Source organism: Carica papaya, chromosome 6 (assembly GCF_054855325.1).
Source record: "Carica papaya isolate Zhongbai chromosome 6, ASM5485532v1, whole genome shotgun sequence".
NCBI lineage: Eukaryota > Viridiplantae > Streptophyta > Magnoliopsida > Brassicales > Caricaceae > Carica > Carica papaya.
This window is the reverse complement of record NC_142314.1, coordinates 20,967,900-20,991,193: the sequence shown is the minus strand read 5'-3', so window position 1 is coordinate 20,991,193 and position 23,294 is coordinate 20,967,900. Positions and strand designations below refer to the sequence as shown.

At 33.5% G+C, this 23,294-nt stretch overlaps 2 protein-coding genes across 5 annotated transcripts; both read right to left on the bottom strand.

Annotated features, from left to right (window-relative positions):
* Nucleotides 1–924: 924 nt before the first annotated feature.
* SCPL34 (serine carboxypeptidase-like 34) lies at nt 925–5,222 on the bottom strand. The gene is made up of 10 exons (XM_022054953.2): nt 4,843–5,222; nt 3,024–3,131; nt 2,819–2,914; nt 2,578–2,670; nt 2,382–2,470; nt 1,960–2,262; nt 1,724–1,860; nt 1,500–1,592; nt 1,303–1,411; nt 925–1,226 (listed from the first exon to the last, which is right to left on the bottom strand). The coding sequence occupies exons 1-10, from the start codon at nt 5,102–5,104 to the stop codon at nt 1,077–1,079; spliced, it is 1,440 nt and encodes a 479-aa protein (XP_021910645.1). The 5' UTR covers nt 5,105–5,222; the 3' UTR covers nt 925–1,076.
* A 1,392-nt stretch (nt 5,223–6,614) lies between these two features.
* Nucleotides 6,615–22,441, bottom strand: LOC110824322 (uncharacterized). Of its 4 annotated transcripts, none has more exons than XM_022054904.2 (5): nt 21,999–22,441; nt 20,687–20,782; nt 11,613–11,707; nt 10,434–10,699; nt 6,615–7,638 (listed from the first exon to the last, which is right to left on the bottom strand). In XM_022054904.2, exons 2-5 carry the CDS (start codon nt 20,714–20,716, stop codon nt 6,824–6,826), a joined length of 1,206 nt encoding a protein of 401 aa, XP_021910596.1. In that variant the 5' UTR covers nt 20,717–20,782; nt 21,999–22,441; the 3' UTR covers nt 6,615–6,823. The 4 variants fall into 4 exon arrangements, with proteins under 4 accessions (XP_021910596.1, XP_021910597.1, XP_021910598.1 ...); XM_022054905.2 differs by lacking the exon at nt 21,999–22,441 and adding an exon at nt 11,897–11,993 and having other exon boundaries at nt 20,687–20,788; XM_022054906.2 differs by lacking the exon at nt 21,999–22,441 and having other exon boundaries at nt 10,434–10,664; nt 20,687–20,779.
* Between the last annotated feature and the right edge of the window lie 853 nt (nt 22,442–23,294).

The following is a 23,294-nucleotide window of genomic DNA, read 5'->3' as shown; positions in this document are numbered from 1 at the left end:
ATTAAGAAAATTATAACTAAAATATGATAGATATGATTTTCCTATGAGTAAAACTTTTTGAATAAGGAATATCTTAATTAATTGTGCCTGATTTAGGAGATGAAGTTCTTTTAAGATATTTTTCTCTTTCTCAAGTAATTTTTCTCTTCTGCAAGATTTGATATTTAAGAAGTTTTATTTTTTCACAAGATAACTTGCAATTTAAGAGCAATTTCTCCTCTTGGCTTATCTTTAATTGTGAAGATTTTTCACATGATTAGGAAATAAAATTTTATGAGAATTTTCTTTTTTCATGTCTTATAGGATTTTTTCATTTTCTTGCTTATTTCTCTTTTGCACTTGGGGTGAATAATATACACTATTATACCATTAGGTTAATGGGCTTGTTGTTTTCTTTTCTTGGGCTTCTTTAATGGATCCAAACTCATCTTCCTCATTGATCCATGTTTGGTTAAAAGTTGGAAGACTTGTTGTAATCTTTTAACTCTCTCCTTTGTAATAGACCCACTTGATATTGAGATATCCTTTCGTCAACTTGATCCATGTTCATGTTCACATCAGAGAGATCTACCGGCTATTTATCCACCGTATGAGGTGTAATTTTCTTATGTTACGAATTTAGGTATGTTTTCATTTTAAATGTAGATCTCTTTAATTTGATTTTGAACATGATGATTTTATTCAGATTCAGTTTTAGATATACTTATTCTCTACAAATTAAACTCAAGGTTTTGCACTCAAACAATTCGACATGCTTTCAATTAGAAGACTTAAAGCTGATAAATCCTTAGCCAAGATCGCAAACCTTGAGTCAACCCAACAGATGCCAAATATCTATCAAACAAAATTCTTTTTTTCACTCAAATCAACTCATTCAAGAAAAACATTTTTTCAACTTAAACATTTTATTTGATACAGAAATCATTTAGAAGATCATCAACTTTAAATTATCTGGCATAATGTGCCACATTCTCCAATCATTTGAAACAATCTGTACAAGTTGATGAATACAACATTATTTTAAGAGATGAAATTCCTTTTTGGCAATAAAAGTAAGAAAAAGGAATTTAAAGAAACTAGAATGGAGTAGATGGCAGTTTCTTATTGGCCAAGAAATGGTTTACGAGCTGCAGTGCTTGCTTGGGAGCAAAGGTTGGAACTTGGTGACCAGCTCCTCTGATTGTCACAAACGTCAACCCATCGTACTCAATTGTCCATCCGCCAACCTGTTTTAATTTAATTTAGTTAACTTAATTACTTAATTATATACATAAAACTACATTATATATATTAATTAATTACCTCATGATGAGTAGTGTACCAAGCTGTCCATTCTTGGAGAGTTTTCAATCCAAGCTTTCTCAAGGTGTATCTTGTTGAGGTTACTGGAATTCTTCCATCAGTATCCCCACTGATTAAACCAACCAATTTCTTAATTAATTATGCACTGTAATATATATATAATTTTTTGGAGTTCTACATAAATATAATATACTTACCTGAAAACCCAGATGCGAAGTCCACCATCCACAAGCTTTTTAATTATAGGAAGAATGGATGCGGGAGCATCCCTCCAAAATGAGATTCTCTCGCTGCATTTTTACATGTATCCATATTATTTTACATATACATATACATATACATATACATATATATATATATAGTTATATATATTATATCATTAGGTAATTAACGACCAAGTTATGTGTATATATATATATACCTGCAATGGGTCCACGGATACGGAATTTTGGTAAGGTTGGCGTGCAAAGCTTTCTGAACATCAGGCCTGTTCATGTAAACCTCAGTGTAGTCTGAAGCACAGGGGTCATATCCTGCCGGTTTCCTGTGCCAACCTTCCTGTATTTATATATGTGTGTGTATATAATCAATATGTGTTAATAGAGGTTTATTGAAGTTAATATATAAAAAAAAGACTGTCGTAGGAAGAGTTCCTACGAATTTAGAGAACAGGCGAGGAGCCACGTGGCCTCGAACGAGAGGAAGTTGTCTGGATTTGTGTGTAAGAGTAAAATTGGAATCAACACATTTGGGAGAGTACAAGCTGTACATGTCAATAATTCTGTACACTTGAAAGTAGTGACCCAATGCGACGTCGCAGTGTTTACCGGTTTCTGATTGGCTGAAATCACAATGTTTCTTTACATCCGCATACACCCTATCTGATATCACCGCGTGATCCCACGCGTAGTCTATCATCCCTTTTTGATCAGTTTCATCGTCTAACAGTGCATTCCCGATCTGAAATTTTATTTTGTTTTTAAATTAAATTAAGTAACAAATAATCACTCTATATACATATGTATATACACACATATATATATATATATGGAAGATATTGAAAGAGAAAAAAAACGTACCATGAAACCCTTGAAATTTATATGGTCTTTCTTGGGAACTTTTTTGTTGTTATCGTAAATGGCCTCTGCCAGTTGTGGAACATAGTGCCCTGATATATCATATTCAGTGTTATATATATACCGTGTATATATATATATATATATATGTATACATATCATATATATATATAATTGGGAAAAATATATAATGACTTACCTGCATAGCTTTCTCCAGCAATGTAGAAGTCATGAGACTTGTATTGTGGAAATCTTCGGAACCAGTTGACAAGAAAATTATAAGAATCCTTGGCTACCAAATCAAAACATGAAAGTAAATGAATCATTTGGATGCAGTATATATCCATATATGTAAGTAAGTTAGAAATATAATTAAATGGGATATATCGAAATTAATGATTAATTAATATATATATATATATATAGGTGTAAGTAATTACCTGCAATTGTATCTCCTAGTTGATCAATATCACTACTGGTATTGGTGTAGGAGAATCCAACTCCAACAGGGGATTCCAGAAACAACAGATTGGCAGCTGAATATATATATATTTAAATTTAATATTGAAAAAATAATTAATTAAATAATAAATTAATGTGTATGTATGTATGTATATATATATATATATATATATATAAATTAACCTTTGTTCCAACTGAAACGATTGAGCTTGAGTGTAGATAAATCTTTCTGAGGGAAGAATGGTCCTAATTCTTCTGCCTCTCCATATCCAATTGATGAGCAACCAGGACCTGTAATTAATCCATTATTAATACTAATATTTATTTCTTAATCATAATTATTAAAGACTTTAATCCTTTTTTTTAATTTGATTTAATAGGTATACCAAAATGATATGATCCTACTGTTACGTGTATATATATATATATATATATATGTATGTTGAAATTATTATTAAATTGAGAGAAGAAAAAAATATTGTTATATTATAAGATTAGGTGAAATTGATGAACACAATGATGATGATTTCAAACGGCATGCGTTGATGCCATGATGATTATTAATTGTAGTGTTGTTGAACATAAAATTATTTATATGCATATATTCAACCAACCCATGATTATAAACTTTGAAACACTACTGTTTATAAACATAACAAACTTACACTCTGCACATATATATTATATATATATATATATATTATATATTCAATATGTATATACATTTCATGTATGGTTTATATTTAATAATAATAATTTTAATAATATACATAGATATACATATATATCTCAATATTTGCTGTTCTCACTTTCTATAAAAGTACAATATATATACATATATTATAATTAAAAAATAAAAAATCCATTGTTTCTAGAACATTTCAAAAATAATAAAATAAAATGTGGGGGGAAAAAATAGTATATGAAACAATGATTTGATGACAGACCAACATATTCCATCAACTACCATGCATGTATTAATAATTACCATGTTGACTATTATTACGGAACAGAGCATGTTGACTGATCATCGAATGAATACGCACTTATATATATACATATATATATGTACACATATATGGCCGGCATCTTGTAGTGTATGTGATTCCAAAAAATAGAAGCTAATTAAACATAATATATAGGGCAGGAATTAAATATATATAAATTATTAAATAATTTTGCAAAAATTAATTATGAAAACACACATACAAACATATATATATATATATATATATATATATAAAAGACAATTTTGAACGTACAGATCATAAGTTTAATAATTAATTTATTACTTTGAATGTATATGATGGGCGGAATACATAGCGAAAAATATAATAGACAAAGGATACCACAGAAGTAGCTGACTGAGTTATATAATATATATGAACGAGATCAAAAAGGGCCAGCAAGAGAACAATTATATATGATCATCGTCATATTATTATATATCTATATATTTCCTTTCTCTTTTTATTCATTTATGAAGATAATTGCAGGCAAGAAATACATATAATTTAATTTATTGAAGGTGATCATCATGGAGAACATGCTCATACCAAAAAGAAGTAACAAAACTATTAGACAAACCTAGATTTGATTTTTATAACTAGAATCAATTCATGTATATAATATATATATATATATATATATAATTTTTCTTATCATTTTACTAAGGAGACAAATTACTTTCTTCACATTAATACATTGAAATATTTCATCCATTGAATTGTTTATAATAGAAAAAACAAATAAATAAACACTAAATCAAGACTCATTTGTGAATTCAATACATGTTTATATAAATTAAACTATGTATAAAAGTCATAAAAATTGTTTAAAAAAAAGATTAGTTTGGAAACAAATCGGCACTTGGAGTTTTAAGATTTAATTAGAGATTAATGATAATTACAGGAGAACTTTAAATTAATGAAGAAAGACTAAGATGGGTGATACGTACATATATAGATATATAGATATATAGAAGAGTAGTATAGAATTGTACCTCCATTGAGCCAAAGCAATACAGGCTTATTATGAGGTTGATGGGTAGCTTCAAAAAACCAATAGAACAGTGCTCTTCCATGGGTCTGGTTAACAGTGACATAGCCAGCGTACTGTTTAAAACTCACAGCCGGCTGTCCGGGAAGACGAACCACCCGGTCTGCTTCTTGTTCCGCCGCACACTCTAGGCTCAGACCACTCGCACCCACTGACCCAGAAACCAGTAAACCGATTAGACCCACCACAAGAAAAAAAACACCCATCACTATCCCTTCCTGTTTCTGCTCACTTCTCAAACTTCAAAATATACACATATGTATATATAGATTATGTGGTGCATATATAGAGAGAGAAGAGGAGAGAGAGAGAGAGAGAGAGAGAGAGAGAGAGGTAATTCAAAGACAGATAAGAAGCATGTGTAGTATACATATATAAAAAAGATACGAAAACGACTCGGTATCTTTTTATAACAAACACCCTTTTTGTATTCATATGCAATATATTATATCATATTAATAATTATAAAAACCAGATAGTTTTATGTATATATAATGTAAATACATATTGTGTTATATATATCCGTGTGTGTGTAAATGTGTTGCTTGCTTTGGAAACAAAATTATGAACCCAAATGTTGGACGTTCAAAATGGTAGACCTAAATCCATGGGATTTTTGTTTTTGAAGATGATAATTAAAGATATACATACATACATATACATATATATATATATATATAAACATATATAAGGGCGGTTAGGTCAATTGCTTTAGATTCAAACATCTGAAAAACTTTTGCCTGTCTCAACTGTTTAATTTTAGCTATCCATGATCTGTACATCCCTGGAAATCAGTAATCAAATCTCTACAGTTGAAGTTATATCTACGATTGCTTTCTCTCTCTTTTATAATAATATTTGTTTAATTGTTCTCATCTAATTAATTTTCTAATTATTATTATTATTATTTACTTGTGTATAATGTGTGATTTTCAACATATAAATTAAGAAGATATTCGCAAATATTCCACAATTAATAACATTAAAAAATAAAACAAAATAGTGGAGATTTTTATTCTTATTTGTTAAATAGTTTGTATTATCGTATACATGTATATGTGCATGTTCGTGTACGAAATCTTTTATTAATTGAGCTTTTATGCAGTCTTTGACTTTTTCTTTTCGGTCAAAATTGTACTTTAGTAACTTGGGTATTATTATAAGAATATATTTGATGCCAAACATAATTACTGCTAAAGTTAATAATTGATTACCATAACCCAACTAAAATTTTATTTTCTACTAAATTTTTTTTTTTTTTTTTTTGGAGAAATTCCCGGATTAAGTTTACTAAAAACGAATTCGAAATTTTGTCTTACAAAGTTAAGAGTAATCCAAAGCTATATATATATATATATATATATTCCCTTATCTATATCAGGAGACACCATTGAAATGGTTGGTTGAGGACCATTTGTGAAATTAAAAATTTATATAGCATTTTCATCAAACGAGAAATTATTTTCCAAGATATGTATTTATTTAATGTTAAAATGTTGCCAGCATTTTGAGTCTGAAACAATGGAAATCAAGAAATGGATCACCATAACATACCAGAACCCGACAACACTTTGGTGTTTTTGCGAGAATAGCAAGATAAACTGCTTCTCAAGCCTTGGCCTTCCTAGTTTTTATTAACTGAACTTACTAATCCCAGTAGATTCATATTTTCACCTGGCTCCAGAACTATAATTAACAAAATTCTCATGCTGAATATCAGAGAAATTACTTTTGTTTGTTCGTTTTGATGTGTCGTAAAGTCAGGAGTTTCCAAACAAAATCTCTTATTGATAAGAGCCAAAATCTGAAGCACCTCATTCCTGAAGATTCAGGAATCTAACCTAACCAATTCCCTGGAAATCGATGACTCTCAAGAAAGAAATCAAAACATTATGGGTTAAAGACTTGATTAAGCCTTCATTGATCTAACTCCATCTTCTGCAGTCCTCCTCTTCATCCACTGGAGTATACCATACAGGCCGTCTCTTTGAGTTGCTCAACCTATAGTTTAAAAGCACTTCCTCGTTGCAAAGTGCTCTTGTAGCCACAAGAACCAGAGTCTTTATTGTAGGAACTGCTGACCCACTATTTCTTGAACTCCATGATCTAAACCAAAAACTCCCAAACCTCCTCATATTTACTTCTTTGCCAAATGAAATGTTTGGAATATAAGTTCTCATTTCCTTTTCAGTCAATGGGAAGTCATATGGGCAAATCATGACATTAGGCTCCATACCTTTTGCAGGGTGGTTGGCAAAATGCGCCAAAGCAAGTGGATTTCTTCTCTCCGATACTTCAACACTATGTAGGCCTTCGGGGTTTTCCAGAGGCTTACTGAGTAACTTCCAGAACCTGTCTGAACCTTTCTCAGATCCAGTGCCTTCACTGTCCGAGGGTCTGATATTTGGCACTGTTAAGCCATCCCAGACTTCACGAGTTTCACCCCCCAAACCCCATGGCTGAGGGTTGATTACAGTCCCATCATACCTTGTGATCAAATAAGGATTCTGTGCATCAACTCTTGGGTACCCAGGAATGTAACGGTAACAAGCTGGGGAATATATCACACCAGGGTAGAAAGCTACCACAGCACCAACATCAGCTTCACCATCTAAAAATAAACCTTGCCCGGCTTCTTTGTGAGGTATTTGAGATGCTTTTACATCAAGTGTATAACCAATGAAATCCTTTAATCTCCGCGAGAGTTCAGAGCGACTTAATGGCCTTGTCTCAGGGAAGACTGTGCTGAAAAGAAATCAGTGATCAGAACTGAAGAGGAGAAGCATAATCCTAATTCATGTTATTTACTAATCAAATTTAGAGATGAAATCAATATGACAATTGGATTAAGTCAAACTAATTATATCCTCCTAGCAGCAAATATAAATGATTAGTTCCTGAAAGAGCTGCAATCTACATATATGCAAGGCACAAATGACATTATTCAACAAGACGTCATGAATAGAAGAGAGAGAGAAAGACTTACACAAACCACCCTATATGCTTTAGGTCGCCTCAGATGGCATTACATTTTAATTGACACAAATGACATCGCCAACCGCAATTAATGAATAAAGAAAAGAAGAAAAAGAGAACTTTAGAAAAAGCTCCTACATACTTTAGGTTGTCTGAATTACCATTGTATTTTAGTTGACCCAGCATAAAAAGTAGTATCTTATGCATCTTATAATAAGGTAAATAGTAAATTTTTAAATAAAAACATTAAATATTAATTTTAAACTAAAGAGACATCCTAATGCAGGACAAGTACTAGTTAAACTAACTTGTCTTGCAAATAATTCAAAGTAGAAAAAAAATTTAGGTGAGAAACAAAAAATAAAGATAGGACAGAGGAAATTGAAGACCAAGGTAAGAACCATACGAAAAAATAGGCTGAACAAGATAGGTTAGATAAAATAATAATAGTAGATCAAACACAGAGAGATAACAAGGAATAAAACTCTACCAAAGAAATTTTTTAACTTATAGTTGTTCTATTCTTTCCTCTTTGTTGATAAATACTAGAATTTATGTAGGCATTAGTTACAACTAATAAGGAAAATATTAAAAGAAAAACTCTAGCAGATTTTAATACCTACAATACTGAAAATCTAACTAAAGAGGACATTGAATATTGTAATGCCTAAATAAACTAAAATACAAGATAATAATAATTATTGCAAATAAATTCTTTAATTAAAAATTTGTTCCAAGTTAATATCTTCTTATTTTGTATCACATACATTGCACGTGAGAGAGTCTTTTAGCAGTAGTTAATTTTATTTGCAGTTAATAACAATTGTTCTGAATTGCTTCTAAACATTCATCGTCTTCATTCTCAGATCATGGAGAAAAAAGGATAGACAAGTAAATCAAGTAGCAATGCTAGAGACACGAAAGATTATACCTGGGAAAATGTGAACTTTATTATATATATGCATCTTCATATGCAAGTAATACATTTGACAGTTTCATATAAGCTTACGCTTTTAAGAAATCAACTCAATTTTATTAGTTAACATCATACAGAACTAAAGGTCTAGTATTTAAGTTGTAGTTGCAGTTCCATTTTCGTTAATTAACTTCTCACAAGGTAGGACAGACTTAATCTACGCTTTTGCATGTTAAAGTACAAATAATAGATGTCATCTCTGATCAGTTTAAGCTTCTGGTTGAATTGGTTTGATTATAATATTTAAAAATATTATAACATGAAGATTTGAGAGCTTTCAAGTAAGATGTAGATAGAAAGCTTAGGCAAAATACTCTGAAAGAAGGCCAAGCTCCCCAACTTCCTTAATTTCTCTCCCAACCACCAAACCTCGCTCAAATTTAGCAATTATACGTTCCCAATGCCCACCTTCTTGCTATTCACACGTAAGCACTTCAAAATAAAAGAGCTAACTTAATACCTGAGAATAACGGCAAGAATCCCCACTTACACATTCTTAACCACAGCCGCCATCTAGACTTTCTCAAGTTGATGTCCAAGCCTGACACTGCCTAAAGCAAAGAAGAATTTCCCTTCTACATAAGATCACGGGCTGATCCAGCTTGGAAAGGAGAATGGTGTCATCTGTGAACAACAAATGATACACTACCACAGCTCTATTTCCATTCCCTCTTTTTCAAGATACATGCTGAGGTCTTTCCAAAATATTCTTTTGCATTGTTAGTTTACAACATTTGTACTCTGGTTTGAAATTGACTTTGGACCATGGTGTTAAATTTTTTGAAGATATGGCCAATTTCTGATTTTTCTTTCATAAGGAATAGTCATATAATTCTGGTATCAATACAAAATATCTAAATACAATGTACAGTAGCTATCTAATACAAGTGATGTTGTTGGGTTCAGAGAACCTGCTCTCATACCATAAAAGTTAAATAAAATCTATGATCTATGTTCATCTAAATACAATGTACAGTAGCTATTATTTCAAAAAAAAAAAAAACAACATACAGTAGCAAGGTATATACAGAAGAATGTTAGGAAAGAATCAGAAAAGGAAACCACACAGATGGAATCAGTCCTATAAAGAGGAAATCTGCTTATTTTGAAAAGCAAATTATTCTGCTTCTTAATTGGGAGATTACCTGAGGATACTCAGATTAGGTGTCGGGTTTCTACAGTGATATAAAATAGCATTTCTTTAACTTTTAAAACAATCCCAGAATACTTCTGACTTAATCAAGCTTCTTTTTGGGGAGAAAAAAAGTTCAATAGAAATAGAGAAAATGTGATGACTAAGGAAGGAATATCCTCCTAAACAGGATGACTATTACCCAGAAAAAAGAAAACAAAATAAGGAGAGCAAAACTTAAAAAAAAATATCAATACAAAATACCTATCTTCTCGAAGAAAAAAATATAGAATGGAGACAGAAAGAAGCTAAAATTTAACAAACCCCAAAACAGCATCCAAGTAATTCAATTCCCTCAACTAAGAGTACAAAGATAAATGTAAAGTGTCATAACCCTAAATTTTTGTACATTTCTTATGAAAATTAATAAGGTCGGATATAAAATGCTTACCAGGCTGATCACTTCGGAGGTTATTCCCACCAACAGCAAAACTAAGGCCACTTCGTCTAGGAGCAACATTTGATTGTGAACCTGATTCAAGTCGCTCATCTGTTTTCACCTCAAGAATTTTATCCATAGATGAACAAACACGTCTGATTTGAGAATGGATGTTTTCTTGGACTTGCTTCTGTTGGTCAGCAACAGAAGCCTTACTAGCCATGTCAATTATCTCCTCCAAATCTGCTTCTTCAGCATTTCGCCCCAAACGATTGTAGCTTAATAATTTGAGGTTTCATGAGCAATAATCAAGTAAGAAAGTGCATCTAGTTTATATGAAACCACATAGCATACATGAAAAACATTAAGAACAGATCTTAATTTTTCATGAAGTGGATAATGACTTTGAAGATTATTCAAAGAAAAACCGACTTTAATAGGTGATTCCATTTAAGCTAAACCCTATGACAGGAAAGTTAAGAATACCTATGAGCAATGAAATGAAAGCAGAAATTCATATGGATAAAGGAAGATGATAAAGAAAACTATGCAATGGTCAAACAGGTGGTTAATCAGTAAACACTAAAAATTCTGTGTTTTTTTTCTCAGATAAAGAAATATTGATATAAAGGGAGGTCAAAACTGAAATTCTTAAGGAAATATAGTTGCAAAAAATGGGGCCTGATGATAAGATGTCAAACTCTTTCATCATGTCAAATGCAGATTAATTATTGCACTACCTAGAAGAGTTGACACAGCCCAATAGTCAGTGCAACAAGGATGAAGAGACATTGAGAAAGGTTTTAGTAGCACACAGAATACAGTATTCTATATGAGCTCATACCCAGAAAAAAGAAGAAAAGGAAAAGGAAACATCACATTTCACAGTAGCTACGGTTTAAGATATGCAAAACAAGTCAAAATCATAAGCAGGCACATTGCGTACATGTAGCAAAACTATGGCTTCAAAGTGAATGCATTTATGTGATAGATTGTTGGACTAAAACTTCATACGCAATGTTGATAAAAAGGCCAGTCATTAAAGAGTCCCCAAGACATATTTTTGCAGAACTTGTCAAAAAGCAAACAAGCATGAGTGTAAAGAATGGATTGGGTGTAGATTTCTTGTTATAATGGGATAAAATATGGTTTTTCATCTCAATTTTTGATTAAGAAAATGAAAAACTTTACCTAGTATATAGAAAGAGGCGATTCATGTCTGCTTCAAACTGTAGTTGCCTTGGATCTCTAGCAAATGTTGGACTTTTTGCAAGAACTTTCACAAACTGGAATGGCAATAGACAAAAAATAGTTTATCATAACGAGGTATGTGCTCCTCCCAACAAGACCAGAGATACAAAAACCAAAATAAAAAAAGAAAAAAAAGAGAAAAATTAATAAAGCATAGCTGGCCCATCTCTATGAGAAATGGATAAAGAAACATCCTTAAAAGCCATGCACCTTAGCCAAAATACCTGGCCAATATTTTACTGCATGTAAGAAGGGGCATACTCTCTGTTCAGAGTGGCAATTCATGTTCAGCACATAATGGGCAGAACAACAATCTTTCAGCTGAACAACATTCAGACTTATTTATAAGGATATGATAGATAAATGATATAGAACTTGTTACAGCTAAATATATTAGAAACTACAATTCTTTTAATATAAACTATTATGGGTTTATTACTATAGTTTTGGTAACTTTAGGATTTTATTCTTTTTAGTATTTGATTTCTTATTTGTGTTAGTATTTTCGGAATTAGTATTCCTATTTCATTAGGAGTGGTATTTCTAAATTAGTTTTGATATTTCCCAATCTAGTTGGACACGGTTAGCAATCTATAAGTATGGTTTTAACCTATTTCACATGAGCATTCAATTATTTAATAAAATATTTTGAAAGTTTCTCAATTTTTTGGTTGTTTACTACAATCAAACCCTTAAGTCTAATGCTTAAGATTCTTAAATGTGATGTTTAAGAAACTCTAGATGTGATTAAGTTTTGTATTCTCAAATCCATAATTAGGCAAATTAACCTGTGCACATATTTGGTATTAGAAGTAAAACATCCTACATTCAGAATCTCAAAATGGTACACCCAAACAACCCCAAAACCATCTGGAGAAAAAATCACAAAAATCTTAAAAAGATAGCCGAAGTTCACAAGTGACCACCCAAAGGTGGTTGATACCGCCATAGCACTAGCCTCAAAAGGTTCTGTTGGGTGGACCCCTGAAACCTCACCACAGAAAGCCACCACACTAGCGGCCAAGGTATCCCAACCATTGCCTCCCGCCATCCCAAACTTCCACACCATCTATCATACACTGACCTCTGACCTGCGACCAACACTTTTAGTTCACCGACTACCAAATGGCTGATGTCATTCAATGACCGAAAGCCGGCGCATGAACCCCACATTTGCCTCGGTGCGAGTAGCCTTTGCTTAATTTGTCCTATTTTGACTTCCTTGGATCTGAGTTGATGAGGATGACTCTTGTAATTGGTTCTCGCTTCAAACAGACCTTTGTAAAGAGGACTTTAGCTTCACCAGCAATGACTAGTATTGAATTAAATGCTAAACTAAAGGTAAACAAGGCAACCACTATTATCAGACTCGAAAAAACAATACAAAACACAATCAACGCAGTCATAGAAGAATCGAGACATTTGCATACAACAAGTATGTCCACCAATTCAAAATCAACAAGTTGCACAAGCTGCCGACAGGAAACACATTGAAGATAATACCAGAGATATTACCAAGAGGGTAAGGGTCGAATCTCCTGAATTTAATGAAAAAAGAGATCTCAATTTCTTTCTCGATTGGCTTGATTCAATAGAGGATACTTCAACTAGTATAAGATTTCATATGCACAAAGTGTTCGATTTGCCAAGATGAAGTTGGTTGGACTTGCAAAAATATGATAGTACACTATTGATTAGAGAATAAAATGAAGGAGGCAATCAACAATTTAAACATGGGAAGAGATGAAAGTCATTCTTTGTAAAAAGTATTTACCTCCAAACTACTTTAGCAAACTTCATGACCAGACATGCGCCTACCTCAGGGCAACATGTCAGTAACTAAGTCTGTTGATTTAGATAAGAACTAGCTATTATTTTTCAAAATTTTGAATTCAAAATAAACTTGATAATCTTATCACGTAAGAGTTGTATTTGCATGCATACATGCAGCCTACCTAAATTATCTAATCTGATAAGAATTTTCAGTTGTAATCTTGCTTATTTAAAGCACTCAATCATCAATGAACATCAATCGAATTCTCCTTCAATTATCTTCTTACTTCTGCAACATACGAAAACAGAGGCAGTTGCATGCTTTTACTCTGTTTTCGTGCCTTTCTCTCACTAAATTTTCTCTCTCTAAATTCTTAAGTACAATCTGCTTCAAAAACAGCAGATAAGCTGCTAAAATCAACAGTGGTATCAGAACGTTTTTCTTAAGGGACTGTGAGACAATCAAGATGTCTTCTTGTTCTGGCACTTCAGCTCCACCGCACTTCAATGGAGATAATTATCACTCATGGGCCGTGAAAATGGAGATTCACCTGAAATCTCTGGGTTTGTGGGAGGTAGTCATTGATGACAGTGACCCACCTCCTCTAAGAAACACATCGTCTCTTACTCAAATTAAAAGGCACGAGGATGAAGTAGCAAAGAAACCTCGCGCCTTGGCCTGCATTCATTCGGCAGTCTCAGAATCTGTCTTTAGTAGGATCCTGCCCTACAAAACACCTAAATCAGCTTGGGATAAGCTCAAAGAAGAGTTCGATGGAGGCCACAGAAGCAGAAGAATAAAACTTATAAAATTGAATGCTGAGTTTATTGCCCTGCGAATGAAAGATGAAGACCCTATAAGGCAATATGCCTCTCGGCTTTCTGATATTGTTAGCAAAATCAGGCTATTCGGTGAAAACTTTCCAGAATCTCGAGTAGTAGAACATATTTTGGTAAGCTTACCTGCCAAGTTCGAATAAAAAATTTCAGTGTTAGAGGAATTGAGTGACGCTGATACAATCACTGCTGCTGAACTGATAAACAAACTTGAGACTCAAGAACAAAGAGCCAGTATGAGGGAGACCATAAATCCAGAAGGAGCACTGTTTATTTCCCAGACTAGAAACAAGTCTGGAACTGAAAATCGGGGGAGAAAAATTGAGGATAAAGGCTCAAATTCACGACAAGGTAACCAGAGTCAAGGTAAGCGAAACAAATACCCTCCATGCAAAATATGTTCTTTAACTAATCACCTTGAGAAGGATTGCTGGTATAAAGGGAAAAAAAACTGTCAAATGCAATTTTTGCAAGAGACTCGGTCACAAAGAAAAGGATTGCAGAATCAAAAAGAAGCAGGAGGAATCAAAACACGAACCACAACAGGCAAACATGATAAAAAATGAAGAAGATACTCCAAATACACTCCTTGTAGCTTCAAGTGAAGCTGTTAATGAAAACAAAGCACTACGGGTAGTCGACAGTGGCTGCACAGCTCATATGTGCAAAGAAGAGGAGCTATTTCACAATCTGAACAAAAATATGAAGGAGTATATTCAACTTGGTGATGGGAAAGCTGTTAGAGCTGAAGGTAAGGGAAGTGTTCTGGTAAGCACAAAACAAGGTAACAAGTTGATACATGATGTATCATTTGTTCCTAACCTACGCCAAAATTTACTGAGTGTACGCCAAATTACAAGTTATGGCTACACCATTACCTTTAAACATACTTTCTGTGAAATCTTTAATGAAAAAGATGAACTCATAGCCGAGATTCCCTTGAGGAACAAAATGTATGCTCTAAATCTGGCAGAACCAAAGAAGCGAATGTGGCAAATCAAAATGAAGGAATAATCTGGCACAGGAGGTATGGACACTATCACAAGGGAGGTCTTGAAAAATTGCAGACTCATCAGATGAGTCTCGACCTGCCTCTTTTCAAGATGACAGAAGGTGTATGCGGTGTTTGCCAAATAGCCAAAATGGCTAGAATACCCTTCCCATCTCAAACACAGTGGAGAGCAAAGAAAAGCTTGAGCTTGTACACTCAGAAATCTGTGGCCCAATGAGTGAGGAATCATTAAGCCGTTGTAAGTATTTCACTCTATTCATAGATGATCTCACCAGAATGTGTTGGGTTTATTTCTTGCACAGCAAAGGTGAAGTCTTCAACCGATTTGTGGAGTTTAAAGCTTGGGTAAAGAAGGAAAGTGAAAGTAAGTGTGAAATGTTTAAGAACTGACAATGCCTTGGAGTACACTTCGGCTGAGTTCACTAACTTTTGCATCAAAAATGGTATCAAGAGGCAGCTGAGTGTTTCGTATTCGCCTCAGCAAAATGGTGTTGCAGAAAGGAGAAATCGCTCAGTTGTTGAAATGGGAAGAAGCCTGCTTGCAGACAAACACCTGCCGAGGAAGTTTTGGGCTGAAGCAATAAACATCTCAGTATATTTGCTAAACCGTTTGCCCACTCAAGCTCTTGAGATTCAAACTCCATATGAAGCCTGGAGTGGTAGAAAATCATCTACTCAACACCTGAAAATTTTTGGATCGGTGTGCTACTCACACATTCCAGATGAGAGAAGAAAGAAGCTGGATAACAAAACTGAATTGGGAGTGTTTCTGGGATATGGTTCAGAATCAAAAGGCTATAGAATTCTCAACTTAAACACTAACAGGTTGACAATTCGCAGGGATGTTGTGGTAGATGAATCTACCTACTGGAACTGGGAAGAAAAAAGAATTGAAGCAGATAGTGAATTCAAAGGTACTGGTAGTGAGATCCAAAATCCAGCACTCCCAAATGCTCACTGAAAAACTGAAGAAGAAGATGAAGTGAATTGGGATGAAGGAAGCAGTTCATAAACTAAATTCCGAGCCTTAATAGATATATATGAAAGATGCAATTTTGCTGCATCTGAACCTACCTCTTTTGAAGATGCAGTGCAACATAAGAGTTGGAGAGATGCCATGAAGGAGGAGATCAGCATGATCGAGAAGAACAAAACTTGGTTGCTGATTCCTAAACCAGAAGGAAAAAAGCCAATCGGGGTTAAATGGGTTTTCAGAATTAAACTGAATCCAGATGGATCAGTGAATAAATACAAAACCCGACTGGTAGTCAAGGGATTTGCTCAACTTGCAGGTGTGGACTTCGGTGAAATGTTTGCTCCAGTTGCGAGGCATGACACCATACGCCTGCTTCTGGCAATTGCTGCTCAGTTCAAGTGGAAAGTGATGCATCTGGACGTAAAATCAGCTTTCCTAAATGGCGACCTAGAAGAAGAGATTCTTGTCCAGCAACCAGAAGGCTTCAGCGTACCTGGAAAGGAAGATTATGTCCATCTGCTAAAAAAGGCCCTGTATGGCCTCAAACAAGCTCCTCGAGCCTGGTATAAAAAACTCGACGCCTATCTAACTTACTGTGGTTTCGAAAAAAGCAAGAATGAAGCTAACTTGTACGTAAGACATGAAGTAGAAGGTGAGAAGCTAGTTGTTGCAATTTACGTTGATGATATTTTGGTTACTGGCAGCAATAAATTAAACATAGAGAAGTTCAAATTTCAACTGGAAAAGCAATTTGAGATGTCTGCTCTAGGGGAAGCTTGCTACTTCCTGGGAATGGAAATAAAACAAACACATGCTGGCATTTTTCTCTCGCAAGCCAAGTATGCAAAAGAAATTTTGCAGAAATTTTGCTTAGACATGTGTAAAGCTGTGTCCGTTCCAATGATTCAAAACTCAAAGTTATCAAAAGCAGAAGATGAGGAAGTGGTAGATGAAAATGTGCACAGAAGCACTATCGGAAGCTTGTTGTACCTCACGGCAACCAGACCAAACTTGATATACTCTGTAAGTCTGTTGTCAAGGTTCATGTCTTCTCCCAGAAAATCTCATCAAACTGCTGTAAAGCACATTTTGAGGTACATCAAAGGAACTGCAAATTTTGGCATCTGGTATAAATCAATAGAAGGTGGTACTCTACAAGGGTACACGGACAGTGATTGGGCCGAGAGTGTTAAAGATGCAAGAAGCACCTCTGGGTATGTTTTCTCACTTGGATCAGGCGCATTCTCATGGGCATCGAAGAAGCAAGAAGTGGTTGCTCAATCTACTGCGGAAGCTGAATACATAGCTGCAGCTGCCGCAGCTAATCAAGCAATATGGATAAGGAAAATTTTGAAGGATTTGAAGCTGAAAAATAATTTGCCCACTGAGATTTTCGTCAACAATAAGTCTGCCATCGCAATGGCCAAAAACCCAGTCATGCATGGCATAACTAAACACATTACCATGAAGTACCATGCAATCTGGGATGCTGAGAAAAATCATGAAATAAAGCTTGTGCACTGCTCCTCAAAAAACTAGTTAGCTGATGTCTTAACCAAGGCTGTTGGAAAGGCAAGTTTGAAGACCTGAGATCACGGTTGGGAGTTGAAGCAAACTCTTAAGGAGAAGTGTTGATTTAGATAAGAATTGGCTTTTATTTTTCGAAATTTTGAATTCAAAATAAACGTGATAATCTTATCACGTAAGAGTTGTATTTGCATGCATATATGCAGCCTATCTAAATTATCTAATCTGATAAGAATTTTCAGTTGCAACCTTACTTATTTAAAGCACTCAATCATCAATGAACATCAATCGAATTCTCCTTCAATTATCTTCTTACTTCTGCAACATACGAAAACAGAGGCAGTTGCATGCTTTTACTCTGTTTTCGCGCCTTTCTCTAACTAAATTTTCTCTCTCTAAATTCTCAAATACAATATGCTTCAAAAACAACAGATAAGCTGCTAAATTCAACAAAGTCTAAAAACTTGGAGTTAATTGGTCGAAGATGCTAGTCAAGACTATCTCTACTCAAAGCAAGTTTAAGAAGTGATATTAAAAGAGAGTTAATTACTATAATCTAACCAAGCTTTCATTAATATGGAAGAACACTTGAAATATCCAATTCAAAGAAACATTGTATTCTGAGTCATGGAATCCCTCCTAAGGATGCCTTTAAATCAAAAAATGAGCTGAAGAATGGATCAACTTCAATTTCCTAAACTCCTTATAAAGGTAAAGAAATTGCTTGTTTTAGATATGGACAACACAGACGCAGGAGTTACGAATGCCTAAAGAATTCACCTTACATGTTAGAATGAAACAAAAATAGGTGCAATGAAGAGATGATGGTTATGTGTCCTACAAGGACGATGATTTAGCTCCTATTGGACAAGAAACTATCTCTACTCAAAGCAAGATTAAGAAGTGATATTAAAAGAGAGTTAATTCAACAAGATCGTGCAACCATACTGTAGTCTAACCAAGCTGTCATTGATGTGGAAGAACATTTGAAACATCCAATTCCCAGAAACTTTGTGTTCCGAGTCATGGAATCCACTCCTAAGAGTATCTCTAAATCAAGAAATGAGCTGAAGAATGCATCACATCGATTTCCAAAACTTCTTATAAAGGTAAGGAAATTGCTTGCTTTAGATATGGACAAAGTAGACACATGAGTTACGAATGGCTAAAGAAGAATAATGTACATGTTAGAATGAAACAAAAAGGGGTGCAAAGAAGAGATGATGGTTATGTATCCTACATGGACAATGATTTAGCTTCAATTGGACAAGAAACCATCTCTACTCAAAGCAAGATTAAGAAGTGATATTAAAAGAGAGTTAATTCAACAAGCTCCTGCAACCATACTGTAAACTAACCAAGCTGTCATTGATGTGGAAGAACAATTGAAATATCCAATTCCAAGAAACTTTGTGTTTCGAGTCATGGAATCCACTCCTAAGAGTACCCTAAATCAAAAAATGAGCTGAAGAATGCATCAACATCAATTTCCAAAACTCCTTAAAAAGGTAAAGAAATCGCTTGCTTCATATATGAACAAAGTAGACACATGAGCTACGAATGCCTAAAGAAGAATAACTCTTTTTGTTAGAATGAAACAAAAAGAGGTGCAAAGAAGAGATTATGGTTATGTATCCTACAAGGACGATGATTTAGCTCCTATTGGACAAGGAACTACCTCTTTTTTTTAATGTGTATATTATCAGACTCCAAAGTAGAAGAGTACGAAGAATCACTATTTCTTCCTATTGCTCAAGATCTTTCCCCAAGAATCAACTGTATGGAAGTTCCATGCAACAAGGTTTACATACCAATTGGTCGTTATGTTGATTTCATCATTCCACCAAGATTTCACACTCCTAAACAATTGTACATTTGTATTTCAAGTACTGACGTGAACGACCAAACACAAAGAATGCCAAATTTTTAGGGGCAAACTCGAAGGTCAAGGTTTTTACATTATGACACTTCAAAACTTGCAGACAAGTTTTCTCCAATTAGGGGAAGAATGATGCAAAATGGATTATGCCTAAATAGATTAGGAATTGTAATTCTTTTAAATGTAAAATTATTATACAATTAAGAGTCTATTATTACAGTTTTGCATTAGGACTTCATTGTTTTTAATATTCAGTATCCTATTTGTTTTAATATTTCTTTTATTAACCATTGTAGTATGTAATTATAAAAATTCATTAAAATATATCTTCAACCAAACATAATAAAAAAATAACATAGTTATTTACAGCTAGTTATAATTCTATTTCACTCTCATTACAATAAAAAAAATATATAGTAATAAGATTGCAACAAATTATTCCTAGTTGGTTAATCAAGATGTAATGGATTTACAATTTCATTATAACCTTTTAATTACCATTGAATAATTACTACATTACAATCTTGTCATGCCTTCCCAACCAAATGAATCATAAAATCACCATTTATAAAGGGTTTTCATTTTATTTTATTTTTTAATTCATTTCCTTGCAAAGTAAACGACAAAATAACATTAATGAAAAATTGATCCCTATAATGTTATTTGGAGTCACGACAGTTCTTTGCAAGGGGAACAGTCTAGCTGGGTGCACCAGAGATCAGCAGTCAATGCATAGTACAAGGAGGTGAAACAATATCACGTTTATGGTTTGCAATAGACAGCGAAACTCCGGTGACCAGCTGATGGCATCACAGTGGTGGTTTGGTGCTGGTTTTGAGCTTCTAGCTTGGTGGAAAGGGGAACGCTGTCGTGAGTCTCAATCGCCAATTCTAATAAAAACTAGGATTGGGTCTATGAAATTATAGAAAAGAGAATGAGGAACTGAGAAGGTTGATTGTACCAGTGAACAAAATAAGAAAAGAGAGAGAGAGAGGGAGAGAAAAGGATACCTCTTGAAATTTATTAAATAAGGATGCCATTGAAATGCAGCCAAGACTTTCTTGTGCCCCAGTATATGTTCTGCTCTTCCTAGTGCTCAATGTTTTCTATAACAACCACAAATTTTATTAACAACGTATTAGTTGCCTGAAAGATAAAAACAAATCAGAATTGCCACTAACATATATCAAACCAGAGTACAACGCTAAAACACAACTAGTATAAACAGAGAATGGGAAAGAGAAATTAGTTACAAGGTCAGAAAGTATTAGAAACCTAATGGATTCTTGATTGGGGCCTGTAAAGAGTGTTCTAGCTATATGTTTACGTGCACATGACATCAATAAAATTAAAATTTACAAAAAAGATAAAATTTAATATTTCAATGCCACAACTGGGATGGAAAGTTAAATACATCCAAATAAAATAGAAGGAAAAGGAAGGGAGGAAGGAAGGGAGGAAAGAAGGAAAGAAATCCAAAAGTGAGAGTAAGATGAAATGCAAAAAGAAATATGATGCAAAGGCATTGTTATCAACCATTGACCAAAATACCAAACAAGGATGCGTCCAATTTTGCATACAAAGAAATCAACAAACATCCATCATGATAAGTTCAAAAATTTCAATATCTCAATCTAAACATAAGAGGACTGACTCCAAACATCACGGAACAATTCACTAGTTGATCAAAACTATTTTTTCCACACATAAACCAACTCACCCGCAAATCTACGAGAAAATCGACTATTCTGCACGTACCAAAATGGCTAAACAGAATGTATGAAGACGAAGCACAAAATTCCTGATCAAATTGAAGGAGTTCTCCATATCATTTATATTTGAACCCATTTTTAAAAAGCTGATTACGGACTTTTAACAGAAAAAATGACAAAATTCAGCCTTTCTATCCACATATGAAACTATACTATAATATCCCTTTATGCATCTAGCCAATCATCCCAATGAAAATTAATTCAACCATGTATCCAAATATACTTCAAAAATACGACCACGAATCACCTGAAAATCAGATTGAAAAATAACCTAAAATGCTTAGCTGAGGACTCTCATAGAAAATTAACAGGAGACAGCATGCTAAGAAGGAACCAGAGTCATCTACAACTCAAAATCCAAATACCCAGTCGAGGAACGACCAAATAAGTATTCATATGCAGATTCACATCAGAAACGAAAAGAGATACCACTCTAGAAAAAGAACAGACCAGCAACAAATCAAGGAATATAAATTGATGAATCTTTTCTCAACAGCAGGAATCAAACTTATATCCAGAACAAAGGAACTCAGAGGATTATAAACCTTACCTCCTTTATATAGCCGGAGAGCTTTTTCTTCGAAAAGGCACTGCAGTATCGTCCTGACGTGATGTCAACCTGCCTCCGATTGAAGATCCAAATTGAGCTTTAGCAATGTCTGAAGGACTGTAGGTTGTGAACAGTTGCAGAGAGGTTCCTCTGCTTAAGGTGAATTAAAGTGTTCCCAGGCGTGAGAAAATTGCTCTTCAGAATGCTGAAAGGGAGAGGAGAAGCGGTTCAGTGACAGTGAACAGAAGTTTGCGGCGCTACAAGAGAGAAAACCAGTGAGCAGCAGCGACTTGGGGAGGCATAGACAGAATCAAAGCTTCCCCTTACCCCTCTGGTATTGTGGGCAAAGGAGGAGGAGAAAGCAGCGAGATTTTCTGGGTCAAAAATTTGACGCGACGAGAAGCAAGAAAGAGGGTGAAAATGGTGGGAAACAGAGACGAGGTTTTCTCGGTAGTTATTTATTTATTTATTTTTTTTGTTTTGTTTTTCTTTTAAGTATAATATAGAATTTTATTATTATTACTATTTAGAATTCTCTTTATAAGTTTAGTGGGTAAATTTTTTGTTAGTATTTCTTTATGTGGTTTGATTTAAGGATTTAATTTGGAATGCAAAAAATGAACAAATTGGTACTTCTTAAATTTTAAATTAACAAATACTATAAGACTTAAAATCAATATAAGATAAGAGAAAGGTAAACCTAAATATTATCTTCTCTATATTTATATACCATGGTTTTATAATGTTTATAGTTAAAGGATATGTTAACACTCAGCAAAATGTTATGATTATAATATGAGCATATTATGGTTACCTCTATAGTTTGAGAAATCTTTTGACCACCATATTATACAATTTAGAGTTCAAAATTTTTATTAATTCTTTTTTTAATTACTAGGAATAGTAATAAATTAATTTAGAGGGTAAATTACTTATTAATAATTTATTATAATTCATTCTTATTGCCATAAATTATTATATTATATTATTAAATTAGAGACAAGACACTTTATTATTATAATTGAGAATGGATTGCGTTTATTCGTAATCAATTTATATTAATAAAAACATATAAAATCTTGAGTTAAATTTTTGTAATAATTATTTTTTTAATTCAAACAAGATCATATAAAAAATTAATTTATTAGTTTTAATTATTGTAAACTTTTAAATATTATTATATTAAAAGTTTAGTCTATATTTTTAAAGTCATATTGCCCCCACCGTGATGAAATTTAGTACTTAATATCATGTCTTTAGCGTCAATAACTCAATATTTGATTCTTTAATAGAATT